Below are 12,397 nucleotides of genomic sequence, written 5' to 3'. Positions count from 1 at the left end.
AAAAAAGAAATTTTCAAAGAAATGTCTTAACAGATTTTTTTCTTGCAATAAACTTGTTTCTTCAATTTATTAAGCAAACAAAAACCATGGAAGCATAAAGTCAAACATAACATGGAAAGTATATGATAAGCATATAAGACAGGCCAGAAATGGCATAAGAGAAAGGGCCAAGATGATTTTCCAAAGAGACAGTTATAGATGGGTGAAACTATCCAAAATATTTCTTGAGTCTTGTACATTACACTGATATGATTCAGGTAATATGGAAGAGAAGTTGCATTCTAATCAAAGCAAGAATTCCATGAAAATGTTAAAACCTAATAAATGTTGCTATAATTCTTGCTAAGAACTACCTCAGGCTGGGCTTCTAACTCAGTGGCAGCCTACCATAGCATGTGTGGGGTCTTAGGTGATCCCAAATACTACAGAAAGACAAGTAAGGAAAGGTTCTACTCATGTGATAAAGTGGTAGACTAAAAGATAAAGGACACCTTGAGGTCCTTTTACAGAAACTTAATGTAGATTAGCACCTGAAGGAACATAGATTTGCTAACTCCTTTAGTGTACAGTGAGTGGCTACTCACACCAATCGACTTTCTTGGGTTTTGGAATAGAGCAGTGGCCAAAGCAGATAAAACCTTACCCTTGGGCACTTCTGTTAGAGTTGAGCAGCCAATGAACATAAAAATGAATAAAAAGCATACTATGGTAGAGATACGAATCTTATACAGAAAAGTTGAGTAAAATATGCTCCAGAAGGTTCAGTTTTAGAAGAGTCAACATAATCTTCAAGGAGAGAATATTTCAAGGATATGTAGCATGCGGCAGAAGCTGTGCCATATGGAAGGGTTCCAGATGGATAGAAGATTATAATGAAAATCTAAAGTTATAATGGGTATGTGTGAAGAATACCACTGCATCTAATACCACTAGAATAGAGAGCGTAGCAAGAAAAGAGAGGTATTGTTTCTGTATCATGTAGGTAGGTTGTTGATAGATTTTTAACCTCAATCAGAATGAGATAGAAAAGTCCTTGGAACATGCCAAGGACATGATATATACAGAACTGCCTGCAGGAGGAAGCAGAGGAAAATAGGCTAAGGGTTATTGTAGTAATCCATGAAATAAAGGGTATTGCTTGGGAACAAAGGTTAGTAATAGAAGCAGAGGTAGATGGCTATATCTTCCAAGTAGACATGATGGGATTTAGTTGAAAATTGAAAGTAAGAGTTTGCAGATCATTGTAGAGGGATAATGTGATTTATTAATCCATGTGCAAGGATCTCTATGGTCCCTAGGGGCAAAAATGAAAGTGAGGGGAGCAAAGAGGACAGAAAGAGTAGAGAATACCTCAAGCCCCTACATTGTTTTTTGAACTTAACACCGAATCCATTTCTAGTTCACAACAAACTAACTGCTGTGTAATTATGATGACTGGGGGAAAATAACTAAGTAATTGAAAGAGATCATTCTCACTTGTCTGGGAGAAATCGGAGGGTACTTTCAACTTGTGACATCACCTGCAGGCAAAACTACATTCACTGTGAAGATAGGATGTTTTAATTCCTCCCCGAGACTTAGAATCACCTTGAGAAGCCCAGCTCAGTTCAGCTTCCTAGCCAGACCTGCCATAATCTCATGGCAGAATGTACTGTCTGCCTCCATCTTCTGATATGAGAATGCAGACTGTCTTGGAGGATGAGTCTACTATCTCTTTTGTCTATAGGCTTTTTGTTTATATGCTTCTGACTCTCATTTCTTTCATAAGCTTTGGATTCCCTTAGAAAATCAGAGGTTCTCAAGAGTATTATGGAGTTCTGGAGTACTTTCTGAAACAGTTCTTGGGAGTATCTGAAGTTCTGGGAATTTTTATAATAGTGTTAAGACAGCTATACTCATGTTCTGAAGGTTTCCAGAAGATATAGGACATATACTATGGCATTAAGTTAAATACATGTGTAACCTTTGACATTCTACATTTCTTCTATTGAGATCATAAATTGATGCAATCAATAAGGAAATTGTTCAATAACTTCCCTTTTCAATAAATTATTTTAGTTTCTTTGAGTATGCTACCTTCTGAAACATGTGATGCATGTTAATATAAATTTATTAACATGATATTAACTAACCCATATTTAGTGGTTATTTTTCAATTTTGAATGTCATAATCACAATTATGATTCCTTGCTAAAGATATGAAAGGTAGAAAAAGAGGAAATACACTCATAATAGTAGAAAAACATACTCTCTAAAAATTTCAGCATCCTAGCTTCTATAATCATGAGTATTTTGTTATACATTGCAAAAGATATTCTGCAGATATAATTATAACTACAGATATTGAGAGTCAGATATTTTTATTAATACAAATCCATAGAGGGTTTTCTGACAGTGATCAGTGTTGGAAACCTGACCTATAAACTATGTTGAAGTCATGTTGAGGTGTGATGACATTTGTTTTGAGTATGAAGGAAGGGCTGTCCATAAGTCCTGAAATGGTGATTTCTAGAAGCTGGGGAAGGTAAGGAAAAAGACTCCTTTCAGTGACCTCAGAAAGAAATGTGGCTTTGTCTACTCTTCGATTTTAGCCTTGTGAAACATATATATTTTAAGATAATTGGCTGTAGGATGAAAACATGTCTATTGTGTTTATCTATTTAATGTATGTTAGTTTGTTACAAAATAATAGAAAACAAATACATCAGTTCAGGATTTACCATGAACAGAGGCTAACCCATAACTCAACTAGCAACATGGTGTATATGTTGCTCAAAGTACATGACAGACAATATAGAGTAGAGAAGAACATCCATACACAATATAAATGAAATGTATGGAGACCTGCCATTATAGTATAAATTACTGGAAATTGTTTTAAGACTATAAAGGAGGACAAATTTTAAGTATGATCTAAGAACATATGACCAAGCCAGCTTAGTCAGCCAAGGGTTTCAAGGGAGGGAGTGGGGATTGAAAAGAAAAAGACAATTAGACAATATAACATGATTATACCCAGTACTGAGGCTGAAATATCTTTATTTTTTTCTCAGTCTTCTTTTATACCATTCTAGGTACATGAAAAGAATAGGGTCAGTTCTTACACCAAAGACAAAGTAACCAAACAAGGCAATAAGCAAAGAGATCAAACAAGACAGTAAACAAATCCCATTGGTCCTTATTTCTAAGGGCTTATCAGGATGGCCAAGATATTTTATTCCTTTTGAAAGCCACACATTCCTAGGCTGAGTTTACCTTGAGCTCTGTATTAGCCCAAATATAAATATTCTTATCTGAGGCTACTTCCATGTCCTAGCCCAATGACAAATTCCTGCCAAATTTCTAGAAGAGGCCCTAAAAGCTCTTCACAAACATAGCAATGGGTATCAGTGCGTGAAGGACATTAGAGATGCACTTCAGTAGAGGAGGGAATCCTCATAGTTTGATGATTGGTCCTTGTTTAAGATGCATGTTTACTCCATACACATCTACATACAAGTGTTCTCATCTTCCCAAAGGGACCCATTCTATCTGTGATTACTGTGACTGGTAAACAGCCCCATAGCCTCTGTTTTAAGCTTTCTCTAGGATGCTACATTTAATATTTAGTCACCTGAAAGAAATCCTCAAAAATATTTAGATCCATCCTATAAAACTCTGATATCTTTGAAAAGTTTGGATGTGTTCAAAGCAAAATTGGGGCCTCAGCACCCTACATAGAATTCATGAGAATCTTAACATCTAGCTTTCTTTTCAACTGCACTTTCAAGTGTAAACTCTACCTTTTAATCTTTCTTTAAAATAGTTCTTAAATCATGAGAATGTTAATAAATAAATTTGATGAAAAATATCTTGGTACGAATTTCTGTGACCTGTAGAAATCTAACTTTAAGAGCTACATGTTATTTGAAAGTCACTAATGCTGTGACATAAAAAACTAAACAGTAACAATACAGGGTTTAAAGCTATTTCTCAGGTACTTTCTAGAATGTAGGAACTTAATGTGGATTACATTTTTACTTAATAACAATCAAAATGAAAACAAAAACAAACAACAACAAAAAACTACAAACTTCTGCTCCCTCTTTCCTCATTCTAAGAGTTACCACTTCTCAGGAGAGTGTTGACTTGTCTACTTTTTTCTTCCAGACTCAATCTATCTTGAATATGGATCTGACATGTTACCCTTCTGCCCAAAAGATGTTCAAATTTATTAGGGCTCAACTTCTTTTATATACTCCTAACCTAGTTCAACCATTTCATCCAAAACTCTCACTCAGTATTGGCCAAATAGCTACTATATATACTGTTAATTTGATTTCTTTTGTGCTTTTCAGAAATACTCTATAAATATTAATTGAAGGATAATAAATATACTCAAATTTTGTCAATCCTCTAAAGCCTGATTTAACTGTTCAGTCACATAAATGTTTTATTTAAACTCCTTTAAAAATGTTAGCTATGCTTCTCTAAATCATGCCATACTCTCAACTGTTTCTTGTACAGTTACTGCAAATGTTCTCAACCCAATTATAAATTCTATTCATCATAGAATTCCAATGTCTCACTCCAGAGCTTCTAATTACCACGATGAATGACAGTGAGCATAGCAGATGCTTGAAAGTACCTATTTGCAGATAATGTATTATTTATATTACCAAGTCCTTATCTCACACATACGTTAAACAACTTTCCCAAGACCTTCTCCCGGATTTGTCGAGTCTTTATACAGTACACAATGGGGTTCATCAGGGGTGGTACCAACAAGAACATATCTGCAATAAGGGCTACAAGAACTGGGCTTTTGTGCTTGGCAAAGCGATGTATGGCAGCCAGGGTGATGATGGGCACATAGAAGATGAACACAGCACAGATGTGGGAGACACAGGTATTTAGGGCCTTAAGCCTTTCTGCTAGAGATGCAATACTGAGAACTGTCTTCAAGATCAGCACATAAGATATAAGAATCAAGGCAAAGTCCAGCATGGTACAAAGAGCCACAAAGAAGCCATAGATGAAGTTGATCTTGTTATCAGAGCAGGCCAGTTTCATAACATCCTGATGAAGGCAGTATGAGTGAGAGAGGAGATTCTTTTGACAGTATTTCAGTTTCCTTAGTGTGAAAGGGAATGGAAGCACCAAAACTGTGCTCCTGAAGGCTAAAATTAGCCCTATTTTAGCAACTCTGCTGCCAGTGAGGATAGAACTGTATCTTAAAGGGTTGTGAATGGCAAGAAAGCGATCCAAAGACATAATCAGAAGCACAGAGGACTCCATGGCAGTGAATACATGGATAAAGAACTCTTGGGCAAAACAGGCATTGAGTGAGATTCCCATGGCATTGAAAAAGAAGATTTTAAGCATTGTAGGAAGGGAAGAGAAGGACAAGCCCATATCAGAGACAGCCAACATGGTAAGAAAATAATACATGGGCTCATGAAAGGAGGGCTCTGTCTTGATGACAAAATGAAAAAACCCATGATGGCAATAAGGTACATGAGGAAGATGGGGATGGAGATCCATGCGTGGGCATATTCCAGTCCTGGTATCCCAATTAGAAGAAAATACTTGACCTCGGAGTTGTTGAAAACAGACATGTGCAGGAATAGGAGCTGTATGTGAAATCATGTAACAAGAAAGCAACCATTCGTTTAGGTGATATTCATTGTTACATGAATGAGTTAAATACATACTTCGCAACAAAATATATTTAATGTATGCAACTAGTACATTTTTCCAAAGATACTGTAAGTCCTTTAGCATGTTAACATCCTCTAATATGACAAAAGACAATTTTAACTACCTTTCTAAATTAGTGGCAATTCAACTATTTTTGTTAGTTCAGTTAAAATATTCCCAAAAGATTTTGCACTACTTTCACCACACAACCTTAAGCAATTTTCATGTTGACTTTATAACAAATCTCTGAACTTCATAGAAAACAGTCTGAAATTTTAGTCTACTAAAATGCTCAGAGATCACAGAAAATAATTTGGAAAAAAGTAACTGCTAGAAAGCAAGTGTGAGTAATTAATGTTTTAATCTTAAGAGGTAAGTTTTCATTGTGCACACTTTTATTTATCCATATTATCTATATTATATATTTGTTTATATACCAATACTTTTATAAAAATGAAAAAATGAAGGTTGTTCAAGTATCCACACAACTTCTTTGATTGGTCTTAGTTGATTTACTTTGTTTATAAGCTTGGTTTTATATCAGTAAGGTTTTTATGTTACAGATACTTGTGAAGAATCAAACACATATCTAAATGTTATATTACAAATATATTTAAATGTGAACATCATTTACTAGAAGCATTAGTATCTAACACAATGTTAGAAATTAACCCTGAAAGTTTGTTTCTTTATTTGTTTGTTTAGTCACCCACGTGCTCAGGTATTGTATCAGAAGAAGTTTCCTAGTTTACATAGTTATGTGTCACAGTTCAAGTTTCCATCTTATTATTTCAGAGGCAAATTGTACAGTGTGATGATTTATGCAATATTATGAATACATTCCCATGACTAGACCTTACTGGATTATTTTATTCTGATCACTATGATCAACTGAATAAAAATGTCAGTATTTGAAAACATCTAAACCATGCAATTTCCCTTTGAAATATAAATATTAAAGTTGCATCGACATAATAAACCTGGTTGTATTCTTGGAGTTAATATCAACAGGTCCATTATTTCATTTTCAGATTCAGTATATAATCTTGCAATTTAAATTTTTTAAATTCAAGATAATCCAGTGCTGAATGATTCTAAATATATCCAAAGTAACACAAATATAATATATTTAACATAAACTGTCCTTTATTTAAAAGAATAAATGTATAAGTTAAGGAAAATTATGTAAGAAATTTGAAATTATAAAATATCCAAATTTATAGTAATGAGGAAGAACCAAGGAAAGGCCAGAGCTATTAAAACCTATTAGTTAACCTTCATTTAATAATTGCTTTTGCATCAGGATTATTAAAGAATATTTTTACAGACCCCAAAACATTATATTAAGGAGCATTAATATAATAGTTGGTACCTGGGGCTGTGAGAATAAATGAGATCATCAAGGAGGAAAAATATCCAAAATACAAATTTGAATCTCACAAAACTTTAGAAGCTGTAAGATTGCTGAGAGTATCGTGTACTGGAAACAGAGTTGGAGGAAGACTACGATGTTGTAGGTGGTGCCAAGGAAGAAGAATGATTTGAGAAGTCAATACATAAGCAAGCATTGCCCAGAGCTCTTAGAATATCCATAGGTAAGATAAGAAACAAGACCTCAGAAGACTTTATGAACATCTGTATGTGATGCTCAGCCAGGCAACTTACTCTCTGTAAATCTAAGGCATCAAATGCTTTATCCTCTTTCCTTGAATATTGTAAAAAAGAATTTCTGCCTCAGAATTATTTTACACCATGTGATGTTGTCTGTAACAAAATCAATAGTAGCAGCTGTTTTCACAAATAATCCAAGAAAAAGTGGATAGTGTTTTCTTTGTGGCATCACATGCTAAACTGACAAGGTCATGCGTTTTTTATTGATCATAAAGGTCACTTTTATTTGACATTTTATCAATTAAATGAGTGCTATGAATGCCAGGATATTAGCCTAGTACTTAATCTTGCTGTTTAATCATCAGACCATTCAAAACACACAAATGCGTGTACACACAAACATACATACATATGTATATACATACATACATACACATACATACACACAGACACACTTGCACACATACATGAACCTGCCAGCCACACATACACACATGAATACACTTACACAAATATCTCCACACACCCACAACCCAAAGTTGCTTCACCTTCCTATCCATAATTACTTATTCAAACATATGCTATAATTTTACTTAACAATTTTACTTAAGAAAGCTTTAACTTTAAGATCTCAATGGAATGTTTAGCTCCTTGTCCTTACCAGAACAGGAGCACACTCCCTTGAAAGGTAAGAACAAGAGTCCTCTGCTTTGCCCTCTACTTTATCTAGATCAGTCTCTTCTGTTTGTTCTGGAGTATAGACCTCTGGGAGTTAAGGGAAGTCTCCAGGGAATTCTGACTGTAAACTGATAAAGAACATGGTGCATCTGTGAGTTAGATCCTCAGCATCCAGGTCTCAGCAGGAGACAGAGACAGGTTAGCAACTGGATGATCACATCTGTGAGAGGTAAACAGTGGAAATCAAAATGAAGCTTGAAATGTGGTGTTCACATAGGTCTGGAAACATAATTAGAATAATGGACTTGGCTTAATCAAATATTCTAATTCCAATTCCAAGCCATACCTCTGGTCTTTCCTTAAGAATAGTTATGTCATTTGTAAAATAATGAGTAACACCCAAGGACCAAACACTTCTGAAGTCACTTTACAAGTCCTGAATGATTTTTTCCCGGTAATCCACAAAGCTGTTGGTAAACCTTAGGTGCATGTAATTTGTGGTCCTATGTCACATTTCTAGCCAGACGTCCCAAAATTACATCCCTCATGCATTACATGGTATACTCATGATAAGGTATTTGATGGCCACTCTCTGTGCTTCCACCATAGTTTTCTAATGTTTTTATCAAACCCATAATAGTGTTGAAAAATGAAAAGTCACTCAAAACTATGAAGCTATAATGAAGACTTGAGGACAATGTTTATATATAAATTGAAAAGACACAAATACAATATTATTTTGGGCAATTGTAGCAAATTCCATTAATTGAGTTTAAATTATTTTTATGTTTTCTATTAGTGCATATTAATGGCATGAGTTTTATTATGACATTTCATCCATGCATATAACGTATTTTTATCCTAATTACCCACACCACTACTTTCTTTTGTCACTTTTCCATTCCCACTGATCTTTCTCTTCTCAACAATTCTATTTCTATGTCTTTTTATTTTAAACAAACCAATGACTTCAGTTAAACTTATTTATAGGGACAAGGGTCAGGATTTATTTAAAGACATATGGGCAACTTACAAGTGACTACACCATTGAACAAGGTATATCTTCCTTCCTTAGTATCCATCACCAGTCTATAGACCCTCAAAGATGGATGGAGCCTTCTAAGCCAATCTTCCCTGGCACCCCTTAATTGCCTATAGATATTTAAGTTTTGAGTATTGTTTTTATTTTTCAGCTGTTTGTGTCTTTATTATCTAGGTCTAGATTGTGCTATTTTTCTTCCTTTCTATCCTTCTTTCTTTCTTTTTAATTACCTTTAATCTTTTTTTTAAACAGTCCAGTCATTATCCCCCTTTCATTCTGCCTTCCAACACTTCCTTATCCTATTCCTTTCCCCCAGCTCCAAGAGGATGTTCCCACCCCCCCACACACACACTCTACCAGGCCTCCCCATTCTCTGGGGCCTCAAGTCTCTTGAGAGTTAGGTACATCTTCTCTCACTGTGGCCAGACCAAGTAGTCCTCTGTTTGCTGTATATGTGTCAGGGGCATCAGACCAGCTAGTGTATGCTGCCTGGTTGGTGGCTCAGTGTCTGAGAGATCTCGGGGTCCAAGTTAGTTGAGACTGCTAGTCTTCCTATGGTGTCACCCTTCTCCTCAACTTCTTCCAGCCTTTCCCTAATTCAACACAGGGGTCTCTGACTTCAGTCCATTGGTTGGATGTTGTTAAAAGGATTATTTAAATTTTGTTATAAAGAATCTGCAAATAAAAATGTCATACATCAAAATTTACCAGATCCAAAGTCTATACATCTCAATGAACTTCTGTGCAGATAGAGCAATCGTTCTGAAGATGGCACCACAGTGGATTATTACATTTGCATTATCAAAAATATTTTATTCACTTATCTACCACCTGAAAATAAAAAGTCCATGACAAAATTAAACCCAGAAAAACAATTAGCTTTATATACTCTTCCATGACTCATGTGCCCATTACCTGCATTCAGTCCTTGTTCCCTAATATTTATTCTTTCTTTTTCTCCATTCTGTATGTCCTAGTGTACCCACATGTGCATTTGTTTACATGTACACAACACCAAACACACACACACACACACACACACGCACACACACACATACACACACTGTGGAGAGTAAGAGAGAGCAAGAGTGAGGGAGGGCTATAGATTAGGATCCATATATGAGGGATAACATGTACTGGTATTCTGAGATTGTGTGACCACTTTTAATATATATCCTAACATCATTTTCCTATAAATTATGTGACTTCATTTTTCTTCAGAGCTGATGGACAATTGAGTTATTTTCTTTTTTTTTTTTTACTTTTGCTTTCTTTTTTTTTAATTTATTTATTTTAGATATTTTCTTTATTTACATACGAATTTCTCCATTCCCAGTTTCCCCTCCAAAAAACAAAAAAACAAACAAAAACAAACCCCTGTTGCCTCCCCCCTCCCCATGCCTGCCACCCCGCCCTCTCCCACTTTCTGGCCCTGGCATTCCCCTACACTGGGGCACAGAACCTTCACAGGGCCGAGGTCCTCTCCTCCTATTGATGATCGATTTTGCAATCCTCTACCATACACACGCTGCTTGAACAATCAGACCCCTCTATATGCAGTCCTTGGTTGGTGGTTGAGACCCTGGGAGCTCCGAGGGTATTAATTAGTTCATATTTTCAATTACTTGCTATAGTGAGTAGAATAGAGCATCAGTAAACAATGGTGCAGAAAACCTCTGTGGTAGGATGTGAAGTTCTCTGGGTATACACCCAGTGTGAAATATCTGGGTCAATTGGTAGTCCATTTTTATTAGATATTTTCTTTATTTACATTTCAAATGATATCTCCTTTCCCAGTTTCCCCTCCGAAAAACAAACAAACAAACAAACAAAAAACCCGTTCCCTCCTACTTCCCCCTGCTCACCACCTCACCCTCTCCTGCTTCCTGGCTCTGGCATTCCCCTATACTGGGTCATCAAGCCTTCACAGGACCAAGGACCTCTCTTCCCATTGATGAGTGACTAGGCCATCCTCTACTATACATATGTTGCTGGAGCCATGAGTCCCACCATGTGCACTCTTTGGTTGGTGGTTTAGTCCCTGGGAGCTCTGAGGGTACTAATTAGTTCATATTGTTGTTCCTCCTAAGGGGCTGCAAACCCTTCAGCTCCTTGGGTCCTTTCTCTAGCTCCTTCACTGGGGACCATGTACTCAGTCCAATGGATGACTGTGAGCCTCTACTTCTGTATTAGTCAGGCATTGGCAGAGCCTCTCAGGAGACAGCTGTATCAGGTTCCTGTCAGCCATCACCTACTGGCATCCACAATAGTGTCTGGGTTTAATGATCCAATTTTTAATTGTTAAGAAATCTCCAATCTGATTTCTACAATAGTTGTATCGATTTGTACTCACACCAACATTGAATAAGAGTTTTTCTTTCCCACATCCTGGTATTTGTTGTCAATAACTGATGACATCATTCTGATCAGGATAGGGTGGTATCCCAAAGAAGTTTTCATTTGTATTGCTCTTATGGCTAGTGATATTGAATAACTTTCAAAAGTAGTTATTGATCACGTGTTTTTTGAAAACTCAATATTTTAAAATTTCCCAATTGTTAACTGATATTTTTACTTCCTTGTTATTTAATTTCCACAATTCTTTGTAAATTCTGGATATTAGCCCCTTGTCTGAAGTATGGCTGGTAGAGTTTTTCCCCATTCTATGGGCTGTTTGCTTTGGTGATAGTTTTGGTATTGCACAGAAATTTTTCATTTTCAGGTATATATCCCCATCATTTGATGTTCTGGTTAATTTTTGTGGTACTAGTGATCTGTCCTTGCCAGCTTCATCTGGGAGAGTATTCCCTACTAACTGTCTCATTCTACTACAAGTTTCTGTGTTTCCAGTTTTAAATTAAGGTCTTTGATCCATTTGTAATTGTTTTTTTATACAAAAATGAAAGCTCTAAATCTAATGTCATCCTCCTGCAGATAAACAAACAGAACCATTTGTTAAATAAGATATATTTTTCATCTCTACATTTTTGCCTCCTTTGGCAAAATTAAGTGAACATAGCTTTGACATTTTATTTTTATATCCCCTGTTTTATTCCATTGGTCAAAGAAATCATTTGTTTACAGAGGGAAGAAGAGCTGATGTAATAGGTGCCCCATGAGAGCAAAGCTGAAACACACCTCTAGACATCGGCTATGTGTAGATAAGAGCCTTGAAGGGCAGACCTGGAGCAGCAGGCTGTGAAGACGCTGGTCTAAGTTCCTTTTACTTTGCTATTTGGTTGAGTGGTGAGTGGTCATAACATCACATTGTCTTGGAATATGATATGACTTTAAACCAATAATCTCCCAAGAGCCAGAACTCAAAGGGGGTTGTTAACAAGAATGACTATAGCAGAAAATTCCAGCTTACTATAAGAATAGCTCAGA

At 36.0% G+C, this 12,397-nt stretch overlaps 1 protein-coding gene across 1 annotated transcript; it reads right to left on the bottom strand.

Moving 5' to 3' along the window:
- Positions 1-4,665: 4,665 nt before the first annotated feature.
- On the bottom strand, positions 4,666-5,603 carry LOC116100692 (olfactory receptor 51A7). Its single transcript, XM_031384424.1, is given in 2 exon segments — positions 4,666-5,474; positions 5,477-5,603. Coding segments are annotated over 2 exon segments (930 nt in total). The 5' UTR covers positions 5,598-5,603.
- Positions 5,604-12,397: the final 6,794 nt, after the last annotated feature.

Source organism: Mastomys coucha, unplaced genomic scaffold, assembly GCF_008632895.1.
Source record: "Mastomys coucha isolate ucsf_1 unplaced genomic scaffold, UCSF_Mcou_1 pScaffold21, whole genome shotgun sequence".
NCBI lineage: Eukaryota > Metazoa > Chordata > Mammalia > Rodentia > Muridae > Mastomys > Mastomys coucha.
This window is presented reverse-complemented; position numbering and strand designations above follow the sequence as displayed.